This window comes from Phyllobates terribilis, unplaced genomic scaffold (genome assembly GCF_046119375.1).
Source record: "Phyllobates terribilis strain yellow unplaced genomic scaffold, ASM4611937v1 Scaffold_1__5_contigs__length_1240528914, whole genome shotgun sequence".
NCBI classification, from domain to species: Eukaryota; Metazoa; Chordata; class Amphibia; order Anura; family Dendrobatidae; genus Phyllobates; species Phyllobates terribilis.
In genome coordinates, this window is record NW_027362761.1 from 13639226 (window position 1) to 13652407 (window position 13182).

Sequence of the window (13182 nt, forward strand, 5' to 3'; positions counted from 1 at the left end):
AAGATCTGTATGGAGGAGTGGGCCAAAATCTCTGCTGCAGTGTGTGCAAACTTGGTCAAGAGCTACAGCAAATATCTGACCTCTGTAATTGCAAATAAAAGTTTCTGTACCAAATGTTAAGTTCTGTTTTTCTATTGTATCAAATACTTATTTCATGCAATAAAATGCAAATTAATTATGTAAAAATTATATAATGTGATTTTCTGGATTTTTTTTTTTTTAGATTTTGTCTCTCACAGTTGTAGTGTACCCAAGATAAAAATTACAGACTCCTCCATTGTTTGTAGGTGGGAAAACTTGCAAAATTGCCAGTGTATCAAATACGTATTTTCCCCACTGTATATATACATATTTATATATACAGTACAGACCAAAAGTTTGGACACGCCTTCTCATTTAAAGATTTTTCTGTATTTTCATGACTATGAAAATTGTACATTCACACTGAAGGCATCAAAACTATGAATTAACACATGTGGAATTATATACTTAACAAAAAAGTGTGAAACAACTGAAAATATCTCTTATATTCTAGGTTCTTCAAAGTAGCCACCTTTTGCTTTGATGACTGCTTTGCACACTCTTGGCATTCTCTTGATGAGCTTCAAGAAGTAGTCACCGGAAATGGTCTTCCAACAATCTTGAAGGAGTTCCCAGAGATGCTTAGCACTTGTTGGCCCTTTTGCCTTCACTCTGGTCCAGCTCACCCCAAACCATCTCGATTGGGTTCAGGTCTGGTGACTGTGGAGGCCAGGTCATCTGGCGTAGCACCACATCACTCTCCTTCTTGGTCAAATAGCCCTTACACAGCCTGGAGGTGTGTTTGGGGTCATTGTCCTGTTGAAAAATAAATGATGGTCCAACTAAACACAAACCGGATGGAATAGCATGCCGCTGCAAGATGCTGTGGTAGACATGCTGGTTCAGTATGCCTTCAACTTTGAATAAATTTCCAACAGTGTCACCAGCAAAGCACCCCCACACCATCACACCTCCTCCTCCATGCTTCACGGTGTGAACCAGGCATGTAGAGTCCATCCGTTCACCTTTTCTGCGTCGCACAAAGACACGGTGGTTGGAACCAAAGATCTCAAATTTGGACTCATCAGACCAAAGCACAGATTTCCACTGGTCTAATGTCCATTCCTTGTGTTCTTTAGCCCAAACAAGTCTCTTCTGCTTGTTGCCTGTCCTTAGCAGTGGTTTCCTAGCAGCTATTTTACCATGAAGGCCTGCTAAACAAAGTCTCCTCTTAACAGTTGTTGTAGAGATGTGTCTGCTGCTAGAACTCTGTGTGGCATTGACCTGGTCTCTAATCTGAGCTGCTGTTAACCTGCGATTTCTGAGGCTGGTGACTCGGATAAACTTATCCTCAGAAGCAGAGGTGACTCTTGGTCTTCCTTTCCTGTGGTGGTCCTCATCTGAGCCAGTTTCTTTGTAGCGCTTGATGGTTTTTGCAACTGCACTTGGGGACACTTTCAAAGTTTTCCCAATTTTTCGGAATGACTGACCTTCATTTCTTAAAGTAATGATGGCCACTCGTTTTTCTTTACTTAGCTGCTTTTTTCTTGCCATAATACAAATTCTAACAGTCTATTCAGCTGTGTATCCACCAGACTTCTGCACAACACAACTGATGGTCCCAACCCCATTTATAAAAGGCAAGAAATCCCACTTATTAAACCTGACAGGGCACACCTGTGAAGTGAAAACCATTTCCGGTGACTACCTCTTGAAGCTCATCAAGAGAATACCAAGAGTGTGCAAAGCAGTCATCAAAGCAAAAGGTGGCTACTTTGAAGAACCTAGAATATAAGACATATTTTCAGTTGTTTCACACTTTGTTGTTAAGTATATAATTCCACATGTGTTAATTCATAGTTATAATGCCTTCAGTGTGAATGTACAATTTTCATAGTCATGAAAACACAGAAAAATCTTTAAATGAGAAGGTGTGTCCAAACTTTTGGTCTGTACTGTACATATTTATAAACATACAGAATAAAGAGAACTCATACGCTGAATTGTGCATTTACCTGGCATTTTGTTATAGGCATGATACCCTCAGATAAATGTGTGGCTTCTTGTGTGACATATGTGTATACCATGTAACAATAAATATTAACGGCCTATGAACATATCACTTTGAGATATACACTGCTCAAAAAAATAAAGGGAACACTTAAACAACAGAATATAACTCCAAGTAAATCAAACTTCTGTGAAATCAAACTGTCCACTTAGGAAGCAACACTGATTGACAATCAATTTCACATGCTGTTGTGCAAATGGAATAGACAATAGATGGAAATTATTGGCAATTATCAAGACACCCTCAATAAAGGAGTGGTTCTGCAGGTGCGGACCACAGACCACATCTCAGTACCAATGCTTTCTGGCTGATGTTTTGGTCACTTTTAAGGCTATGTGCCCACGATGCAGAAATGCTCCGGATTTTTTCTGAGCGTTTCTGCATCTCCCTGTGGATTGTACATACGTTTTCCTGCCAGGGACATGCGGAAGTGAAGCGTTCTTCACATGCATTTCCGCACGCGGGTTGACAAGCGCTTTCCACGCGATTTTAGCATCACTTGGAAAGTGCTTGTCAACTTGGTCACACTATATAAATCCATGCAAAATGCATGGATTTATATACTGTGACCTTTAAAGAATGGTAAAAAATAAAAAAATAAATCTATACTTACCTTCTGATGGCCCCAACAGTCTAGCTTCGCTCCGTCCTGGCTGCCGGCAGCTCGCGGTACACTACACTGAAGGACCTGCCGTCACATGACTATGACGTCAGCGCAGGTCCTCCATTCCACAGCGAGTTGACGGCAAATGAAGACAAGGAGACCGCGGGCCATCAGAAGGTAAATATAATATTTATTTTTTATTTTATTCTTTTTTTACAGGTTCTATGGTACCTGGGTCTGGAGGAGAGTCTCCTGTCCTCCACACCCGGGTACCATCCGCACATTGAAACGCAGGGAATGCGCATCTACATATACAGTGATGCGGATTCCATGCATTCTAATGCAAGTCAATGTCGGCGAAAACGCAGCGCTTCCGCAAAATAATTGGTAGTGCTGCATTTTTTTCCGCAATGATAATCCGCAGTGGAAATGTCCACAGCGTGTGCACAGCACATGCGGATTATCATTGGGGACCATGGCAGACCTTCTACCATGCCTTTTTTTTTGCCAAACATCATTTTTATTTGTTTTTTTCAGAAAAGCAAAAACAAATAAAGACATATGAAACAAAGCCAGAATGCACAATAATAAGGAGCCTGTACATAGATTAGGCACACTGAATAACCGATAAGTTCTGGTTAGCTGGCCTAACAAATAGACAACTAAACAAAGATACAAAGATTAAGTCTTGCAAAATACAGTCATCTTCAACCAAAAGAATCAAGTAAACATCGGTGATTTGTGTCCATTATCTCCCATGATTTAGTTAAAACGTAAAAGTCCTAGGCTGTTGTTTAAGTCCTCTAGGATATACCATTCTGTAGAAGTAAATGGTTGGACAATTTTATTCTTTTCAGACAGAGAACAACATGATATAATAAACTGCTTCCATTTTGATAGAAACTTGCCAGCTTGTTGTTCTTTGTTACTAAGGGCATTGTAACATACCTGGCGGCGTCCTTGCATGGTGGTCCATCTCCCACTGTGCAAGAGGGCGCACTTGATCTCCTGTCCAGAATGTCTCTCTGGCTTCCCTCCATGCTGTCTGTTTGTGTCTGTTTCTGCTGCTTAAGGGCGGCACCCGATCACTTCCTGCTTTTTGTACCTGCTGTGGGTCACACCCCTTGTGCGTCCTCAGCCTATTGCTGTCTGTCACCTGGTATATAGCTCAGCAGCTCCCTTCTATCCCTGCCTGAGCATAGTGTTTCCTTCAGTGTGTGCTTGCACTCTGAAGGTGCCAGGTCCCGTCTCTTGTCTCCTGCTTTTTGTATCAGTTCCCGTGTCTGAACTGAGTCCTGTATGTCTCCTGCTTTGCGGTATCAGCTCCCGTGTCTGAACTGAGTCCTGTATGTCTCCTGCTTTGCGGTATCAGCTCCCGTGTCTGAACTGACTCCTTTCTGTGTTCTCTTGTCTGTCCTGTCTGAACACGCTCCTAGCCTGTTCCTCTCGCCTTCTAGTGGCCGATTTCCTAGACCCGCTCCTGTGTCTGGTCTGTCCTGTCTGAACACGCTCCTTGCCTGTTCGTTCCGCCTCTCTGGGGGCCGTATTCCCAGACCCGCTCCTGTATCCCTCTGCAGTGTCGGTCTCCTCCGTACACTCAGTTCCAGTCTGAACTCTCTCCTGTCCTTTACCTGTTTTGCCTCTATGTCCGTTCCCTTCCTTTTTCTGCAGAGTCTGAGCTCGTACCTAACTCCTGCTTGTTGTCTCTGCAAGTACTGTGTGAGTATCTGGCTCTGTCTTTCCCTTCCTGTCTGTTCCGTGTGAACAGAGCCCTGTTCTCCCTGCTCAGCCTTGTCTGCACTCTAGCTGTGCTTGCCTGTAACCCTCTGCCTGTATTGTTCCTGAGTCCCGGTGTGTACTGGGTCCTATCCCGCCTGTGTTCCTACCTGCTAGTGCCTCCCTGTCTGCACTCTAGCTGTGCTTGCCTTTACCCCCCTGCCTGCATACCCGCCTGCCTGCATACCAGTCGTGCCTGCCTATACCCTCCAGTCTGTGTGCCAGCCTACCAGCCTGTTCCTGTATTTCCCTGTGTGGGTCAACAGCCGTGTCCGGGGTCTGTCCTGGAGTAGCACCTGGTCCCTCTGCTCGGTTCCTCCTTGGTGCACTGGCGTCGTATGCCGTCGTGCGACCCTGGTCGGATCGGGTGAATACTTAGTCACGCCCCTCCAGGCATTCACTCTCCGGCACGGTCCAGTGGAATCACTACCAATCACACGCACACGCCGCTTAGCCCGGGCGTGTGCATAACAGCCATCTAATTGTTCTACTCCCATAAAATGTTTCATTTGGATTATTAGCTTTGTTATAGGGGGAATGATAGGGTCTAGCCAATGTTTGAGTAACTGTTTGCCAGGAAGAGTAGAGTATGAAGTAGTTTTGGGGGGCCTTTTGATTTTTTGTCAGGGTTCTCTGGGTTGTTCCAATGATGTAGTAGGGCTAAGTATGGAGAGAGAGTGTATCCTGGACCCCATATAGTATTCATCAAGTCTGAGACCTGATCCCAGTATACTGTTGAATCAGAGCAGGACCACAAGCCGTGCATAAGGTCAGAGTATGGATGATGACATTTAGGACATGCAATTAGTCTATTTGATAATGGATCTTTCTTCGGTATGTTAAAAGCGTAAATTCTACCATGCATTTTTTAAGCGTTTCTGCCGCTGCGGAAACGCTTAAAAAAAAAGCATCGTGGGCACACAGCCTAAATGTTGGTTGTGCTTTCACACTCATGGTAGCATGAGACGGACTCTACAACCCACAGAAGTTGCTCAGGTAGTGCAGCTCATCCAGGATGGCACATCAATGCGAGCTGTGGCAAGAAGGTTTGATGTGTCAGTCAGCGTAGTGTCCTGAGGCTGGAGGCGCTACCAGGAGACAGGCCAGTACACCAGGAGATGTGGAGGGGGCCGTAGGAGGGCAACAACCCAGCAGCAGGACTGTTACCTCCGCCTTTGTGCAAGGAGGAACAGGAGGAGCACTGCCAGAGCCCTGCAAAATGACCTCCAGCAGGCCACAAATGTGCATGTGTCTGCACAAACGGTTAGAAACCGACTCCATGAGGGTGGTATGAGGGCCCGACGTCCACAGATGGGGGTTGTGCTCACAGCCCAACACCGTGCAGGACACTTTGCATTTGCCACAGAACACCAGGATTGGCAAAGTCGCCACTGGCGCCCTGTGCTCTTCACAGATGAAAGCAGGTTCACACTGAGCACATGTGACAGAGTCTGGAGACGCCGTGGAGAGCGATCTGCTGCCTGTAACATCCTTCAGCATGACCGGTTTGGCAGTGGGTCAGTAATGGTGTGGGGTGGCATTTCTTTGGAGAGGTAGCCTGACTGCCATTAGGTACTGAGATGAGATCCTCAGACCCCTTGTGAGACCATATGCTGGTGCGGTTGGCCCTGGGTTCCTCCTAATGCAGGACAATGCCAGACCTCATGTGGCTGGAGTGTGTCAGCAGTTCCTGCAAGATGAAGGCATTGAAGCTATGGACTGGCCCGCCCGTTCACCAGACCTGAATCCGATTGAGCACATCTGGGACATCATGCCTCGCTCCATCCACCGTCACGTTGCACCACAGACTGTCCAGGAGTTGGCGGATGCTTTAGTTCAGGTCTGGGAGGAGATCCCACAGGAGACCATCCGCAACCTCATCAGGAGCATGCCCAGGCATTGTAGGGAGGTCATACAGGCACGTGGAGGCCATACACAATACTGAGCCTCATTTTGACTTGTTTTAAGGACATTACATCAAAGTTGGATCAGCCTGAAGTGTGTTTTTCCACTTTAATTTTGGGGGTGACTCCAAATCCAGGCCTCCATTAGTTAATAAATTTGATTTCCATTGATGATTTTTGTGTGATTTTGTTGTCAGCACATTCAACTTTGTACAGAACAAAGTATTCAATGACAATATTTCATTCATTCAGATCTAGGATGTGTTATTTGAGTGTTCCCTTTATTTTTTTGAGCAGTGTAGTTCTTATCACTATCGGAACAGCCATTGATATGGTACTGACTATGGTACCACATTCTAGTAATACTATGATTCCTGGTACCATTAGGGCAGGGGTCCCCAACTTGTAGCTTGCGAGCCACATTTGGCTAGTGGTCCCATGAATTGTGGCTCGTGGCTGTCTGCCAGCTTGGTGCGGCTCCAGGTCTAGCAAAAAGGTAAGAAGAGCACATCTCAAAATGGTAAATTCTGTGAGTAGTCCTGGATGCACATATACTGGTCTTAGGGGTTTAGAGATAATTTAAGTATAGTATGCTGGAGACTGGATGTTACTACCTGACAGAGGAGGTGCTTGAAGCTGGATGCGGCAGTGTGTTGGAAGTGCTTAATGGGAAAATACTGAATGGGGGTATTGTGGGAACTCCTGGATCTGAGTATACTGCTTCGGGGTGATTCCTGTGGAAAAGATTGGCCATTATTATAACGTAATGAGGGCTTTGGTTGCCACTACTGTGAAAGAGGCGCTGAATGTGGCTCACCACCCACCACCCTCCCCCCTCCACGGGGGGCTGAATGTGGCTCGCCACCCTCCCCCCTCCACGGGGCGCTGAATGTGGCTGTCAAGGTTAGAAAGGTCGGGGACCACTGCATTAGGGCATGAGAATATGTAAAGCTGTGGAGCCATACGCAGAGTGCCCTAGTGTCACTGGTACCTCCCGAGAAGCTGGTTGGTGAGCAGTACCACAACAAAATATTCTCCACCCATGGTGATGCCTTATGACATAGGGGTGAAGCCGGCAGTTACTGTAATGGAACAAAGCTGTGGATTTCAGAAACCACAATCTATACGGATTCTCCGAGGCTGATTTATGATGGCAGGTCATTAAAGGGAATGTGTCACCCCCTGGGAGATATCAGACCTCTGTTATGGGCATACAGGTGTTAGAAATGTAAATCTATACTTACCTGTATGGCCCATGGTAGAGGTCTCGTGTCTGTGAAACGTCTTTTTAGTCAATCAAATTTCTGATGCTGTGGAGACGGGGCCTGGAAGAAATCCCCACCTCCTGTGTTAATTACAATGTCTTGTGACGTGCAGTTTTGGCGGCCAAATCCCGCTGTGAGTCACTGTGACTTCTGTTCCAGTGACCTCTGGCGTGCGTGCCACCTGCTCATGGACGGAGCTGCACCCACATCACGGTTGGATCAATATCAAGGACAATATTAGAGGAAGGAAGTAAATAACAGCATGGTAACTAAAGCAAGAGGTTATTGAGATTGGAGCGCGTCCTGTATGCAGTGTGTATATGCATGTGTAGCAAGATGTCTATGGATGTGTCTGTATTAAGTGGAAATGCATCTGTTTCTACATAGATTGATATATACTTTGCTGACACATATTAGAAAAAAGTGTTTTTTTTTCATGCCATATAACACAATTTTTAATGCGTGAATTAATTAAATGAATGAAATGGTGCAAATTAAAGTCACAATAACCCTGGGTGCCCTAGATCGCTGCTCACTTCACCGGCCCTCACTCGGTCCTGATGAAGGCGCCTTCAGACTGCCTAGGAGAGCACCAGCGGTAAATACAAGCGCTGTGTGACTCCGGTCTTGCCATTCGCAGCAGCTTTCTAACACCACAGAAGACACAAAAATTGACTTATAAGGCTGGGTTCACACCTGTGTACAGACATTCTGTTTCGTTTTAGGAACAGATAAATGGTATTCTTTGCATTCTTCTTCAGTTTAAAAAAGAAAAAGTTCAGCATGATATGCTTTTTCTTGCTTTCTTAAAAAGGACACAAAACAGAACCGAAACAAACCCCATAATAATCAATGGGGTCCCACTGCTTCCATTTGCATCAATTATTTAAAGGGAATCTCTCGGCAGGATTTCACCTTGTAAACTATTTATATGCAAATGTGGGGCTTTCAAAGACAAGTCTAGTAACATTATTACATGGCCAGTCCGTCCCTCAGTTACTGAGATATCAGCAATTGAATGAATATGCAAAGGAGACGGTAGATCTTAAGCCTCTGTCAATCCAGCTCACTGTACATCTTAAGCCTCGGTCACCCCAGCTCACTGTAGATCTTAAGCCTCGGTCACTCCAGCTCACTGTAGATCTTAAGCCTCGGTCACTCCAGCTCACTGTAGATCTTAAGCCTTTGTCACTCCAGATCTATAAAGGCTGTAAATTAAGCCTCTGTCATTCCAGCTTCCCACCCAGCCGCCTCCTCCTGCTTCACTGACAGCTCCTTTACTATGTGATTTCCTGCTAAGGAGCTGTCAGAAAAGCAGGAGGAAGAGTCACTGAGCAGGGAAGAGAGCTGGAGTGTCAAAGGCTTAGAAGAGCTTCAATGAGCAGAAAACAATTAAACACTTCAGTCTCATTTACATATCCATTCAAACGCTGATTTCTCAGTAATGGAATAGCAGTCTGGCCATGTAAAGGTACTGCTGGACTGGTCTTTGCAAGCCCTACATGTGCATATAGTTTGGGAAGTGAAATCCTGTTGACAGATGGAAATTTTGAATACAGGTGTGAACCTGGCTCTAGGGCCATGCAATGTTTAGTGATTCAGTAGAACAAACAAGTACTGTATTATTTTTATTAAATAAAATGTGAACACAGTAAATGTATCAGCTAAGAATTTGTTACAGACCTTCAACGAGTTCCAACCGACATCGCTCACTGCCACCGATCTCATTTTTCGGCTTAGCAGAAGAATATCTCTGTGCACTCACCAGAAGGCAACCTTTGGTTATAAAAAAAAATGAAGACAAACAATTCAGTCATATTAATACATAACCTGCTTTCATTTTTACTTTTCACATGGAAACTTCTATAGGCTTATTTTGTCAAGCCTCAGGGAGAATTCACTGATCATGGTCAAATAGTGACAGAAAAAAAATGTGGCTTTACTGCGATGTGTGAACACTTCCTTACATATACAGTGGATACAGAAAGTATTCAGACCCCTTTAAATTTTTCACTCTTTGTTTCATTGCAGCCATTTGGTAAATTCTAAAAAGTTCATTTTTTCTCATTAAAGTATACTCTGCACCCCATCTTGACTGAAAAAAAAACAGAAACGTAGACATTTTTGCAAATTTATTAAAAAAGAAAAACTGAAATATCACATGGTCATAAGTATTCAGACCCTTTGCTCAGACACTCATATTTAAGTCACATGTTGTCCATTTCCTTGTGATCCTCTTTGAGATGGTTCTACTCCTTCATTGGAGTCCAGCTGTGTTTAATTAAACTGATAGGACTTGATTTGGAAAGGCACACACCTGTCTATATAAGACCTCACAGCTCACAGTGCATGTCAGACCAAATGAGAATCATGAGCTCAAAGGAACTGCCCAAGGAGCTCAGAGACAGAATTGTGGCAAGGCACAGATCTGGCCAAGGTTACAAAAGAATTTCTGCATTACTCAAGGTTCCTAAGAGCACAGTGGCCTCCATAATCCTTAAATGGAAGAAGTTTGGGACCACCAGAAGTCTTCCCAGACCTGGCCGTCCAGCCAAACTAAGTAATCGTGGGAGAAGAACCTTGGTGAGAGAGGTAAAGAAGAATCCCAAGATCACTGTGGTTGAGCTCCAGAGATGCAGTAGTCAACTATCACTGCAGCCCTCCACCAGTTGGGCCTTTATGGCAGAGTGGCCTGATGGAAGCCTCTGCTCAGTGCAAGACATATGAAAGACTGCATAGAGTTTGCTCAAAAACATATGAAGGACCCCCAGACTATGAGAAATAAGATTCTCTGGTCTGATGAGACAAATATAGAACTTTTTGGTGATAATTGTAAGCAGTATGTGTGGAGAAAACCAGGCATTGCTCATCCCCTGCCCAATACAATCCCAACAGTGAAACATGGTGGTGGCAGCATCATGCTATGGGGGTGTTTTCAGCTGCAGGGACAGGACGACTGGTTGCAATTGAAGAAAACATGAATGCGGTCAAGTACAGAGATATCCTGGATGAAAATCTCTTCCAGAGTGCTCTGGACCTCAGACTTGGCCGAAGGTTCACCTTCCAACAAGACAATGACCCTAAGCACACAGCTAAAATAACAAAGGAGTGGCTTCAGAACAACTCTGAGACCATTCTTGTCTGGCCCAGCCAGAGACCTGACCTAAACCCAACTGAGCATCTCTGGAGAGACCTGAAAATGGCTGTCCACCAACGTTCACCATCCAACCTGACGGAACTGGAGAGGATCTGCAAGGAAGAATGGCAGAGTATCCCCAAATCCAGGTGTGAAAAACTTGTTGCATCATTCCCAAGAAGACTGATGGCTGTACTAGCTCAAAAGGATGCTTCTACTCAATACTGAGCAAAGGGTCCGAATACTTAGGATCATGTGATATTTCAGTTTTTCTTTTTTAATAAATTTGCAAAATTTTCTACATTTGTTTTTTTTCAGTCGAGATGGGGTGCAGAGTGTACTTTAATGAGAAAAAAATGAACTTTTTAGAATTTACCAAATCGCTGCAATGAAACAGAGTGAAAAATTTAAAGGGGTCAGAATAATTTCCATACCCACTGTATAATTCAAGCTGCCATTGGATGCATATTTTATGCAGCACTGTTGCTTTGCAGCGCTGGGGTCCTGGAATCAAATCCCACCAACATCTATAAAGGAGATTGTATGTTCTCCCTCTGTTCGAGTGATTTCCTCCAACGTTCCAAAGATAGGAAATGTAGATTGTGAGCCCCATTGGGGGACCGTGCCAATAATGTATGTAAAGCGCTGTGGAATACGTTGGCGCTATATAAGGGAGATAAATTGAATTCCACTGCAGTTGCTGAACATGAAAACATTTTTTTAATGAACATTAAGGATGTAGGTCAGACAAAAATTGGAGTTGTGGACCACGGTACTAATGATATTCCTGCTTTGACTGCATAAATGCAAATATGGTGCCTATATATCTAGTGGCAGGATGTTGCACAGTCCAGAACTGCATGTGCTTTCAACGCAAATTAGAACTTCTCAGCTCTGTAGTCACACAAATTTTTATAGGAAAACTGAATTAAAAAATTATGTCATGATTTATCAGTGGTACATGGGGACTGTAAGACCACTGCGGCTGGTTCTACATCACTTGCTGGGCATGCACAGTGCCCTGATGAAGCCGGGAAGTGCACTCAGCTTCACCAGCAGAGATATGCTAAGAGCCGGTGATGACGCCACTCGTCACTCATGTCACTTACGCCCACATGCACAGATAATACGATCAGTGGGATGACTGGTCTGCGGAAAACAATGCCCCCACTAGTCACCCACTAATTGGCACATCGCTACAGTTACAAAATTGATTTTATTGAAAGAACTGACCACAAAAAGGGTCTTGTGAAAAATTAGAAAAAGACATGGTGGCGTTGTTTTGGGGAATGGGAAACCAGATAAAGTTCCCACTCACTTCCTTACTCTGTGATGCTAGTGAAGTTGAAAACTGTGGAGAAGCTTGGCAGCCATTGGCCCCACGTCTCGCTGCTGTGCCCGCTCTCACCCCATCACTGTTCTGCCAATGCCAGAATCTGAATATTCCCACCATGTTCCAGGGTGATTAGGACAGGCGAGAGGTGCCATGGAGCACGTGGCCCAACTGGGCCCCTCTTTCCATTCCTTACACATTGGGAGATGTGAACCAATGAGTGATGGTTAGAAGTGCACCATGGGGTCGGCCCTGAAGAAGGGACGAAAGGGTTAATGGTAAAAACCAGCGCACACAGAAAGACGCTGCCCCGTAAGAAATCTGGACAGCGCGTGACTTCACTTCCGGCATCTTGTGCCAAATAATGGGGGGCAATGTGTTATGGAAGGAGAAGCATCTGCCCGCTCCACAGTGGGCACAGCGTATACGTGGTGCCACCATCGCGGATGAACCAGTTCTATAGTCTGCACACAGGTGCCATGTTACCAGAGGGCAAGTACATGCTTAGTAATAAAATGAAGAGTTTCCATATCTAACTAGCACTATGTGTCCATGCACCACACGTGTGGCACGGGCAGGCAGCACAGCACTGATGGCGCCAGCCTTGTCCCGTCAAGGTGCCAGGAAAGGTAGAGGCTAGAGGTCACGGGCTCACGTATCTCCATTACACTCACCTCTGACCCGGAGACAACTGAGACACAGCCCCGTCCCAGGTGCCACCTGTTCCCGAAGAAGCCGGGACAGAGAACCGAGCCTTACTACCGACATCCCGGTGCCCCGTGCTGGTCTACACCGCCGCCATAACCACCCGGAACTGCGGGGTCAGGACGAGTTCTACTGCATCATGGGAAATGTAGTTCCTCAGAACGCTCCACTGTATAGCGAGCTAGGAATGCGAACTACCAGCAAGATGGCGACAAGAGAAGGGGCTGCTGGGAAGTGTAGTTTATGTACGAGAACAACTTGTGGGACTTCTATCCACGTTATCAGATAGTCTGTAAAAGGTGTACAGGGGTGGCCGCCGATGCCAGCATGCCATGCCTGCAGACGTATGGGTTTGTATAATGGAGCC

The 13182-nt window shown here is 45.2% G+C and overlaps 1 protein-coding gene across 2 annotated transcripts in view; it reads right to left on the bottom strand.

Moving 5' to 3' along the window:
• Positions 1-12964, bottom strand: part of POLRMT (RNA polymerase mitochondrial) — a 158249-nt gene extending 145285 nt beyond the window's left edge. For both annotated transcript variants that reach the window (XM_073655100.1, XM_073655093.1), the window contains exons 1-2: positions 12785-12964; positions 9325-9417 (exon numbers count right to left, since the gene is read on the bottom strand). In XM_073655100.1, the coding sequence (XP_073511201.1) occupies positions 9325-9417; positions 12785-12878 (187 nt within the window). In that variant the 5' untranslated portion in view covers positions 12879-12964. The remainder of the gene's footprint in view (positions 1-9324; positions 9418-12784) is intronic.
• Positions 12965-13182: the final 218 nt, after the last annotated feature.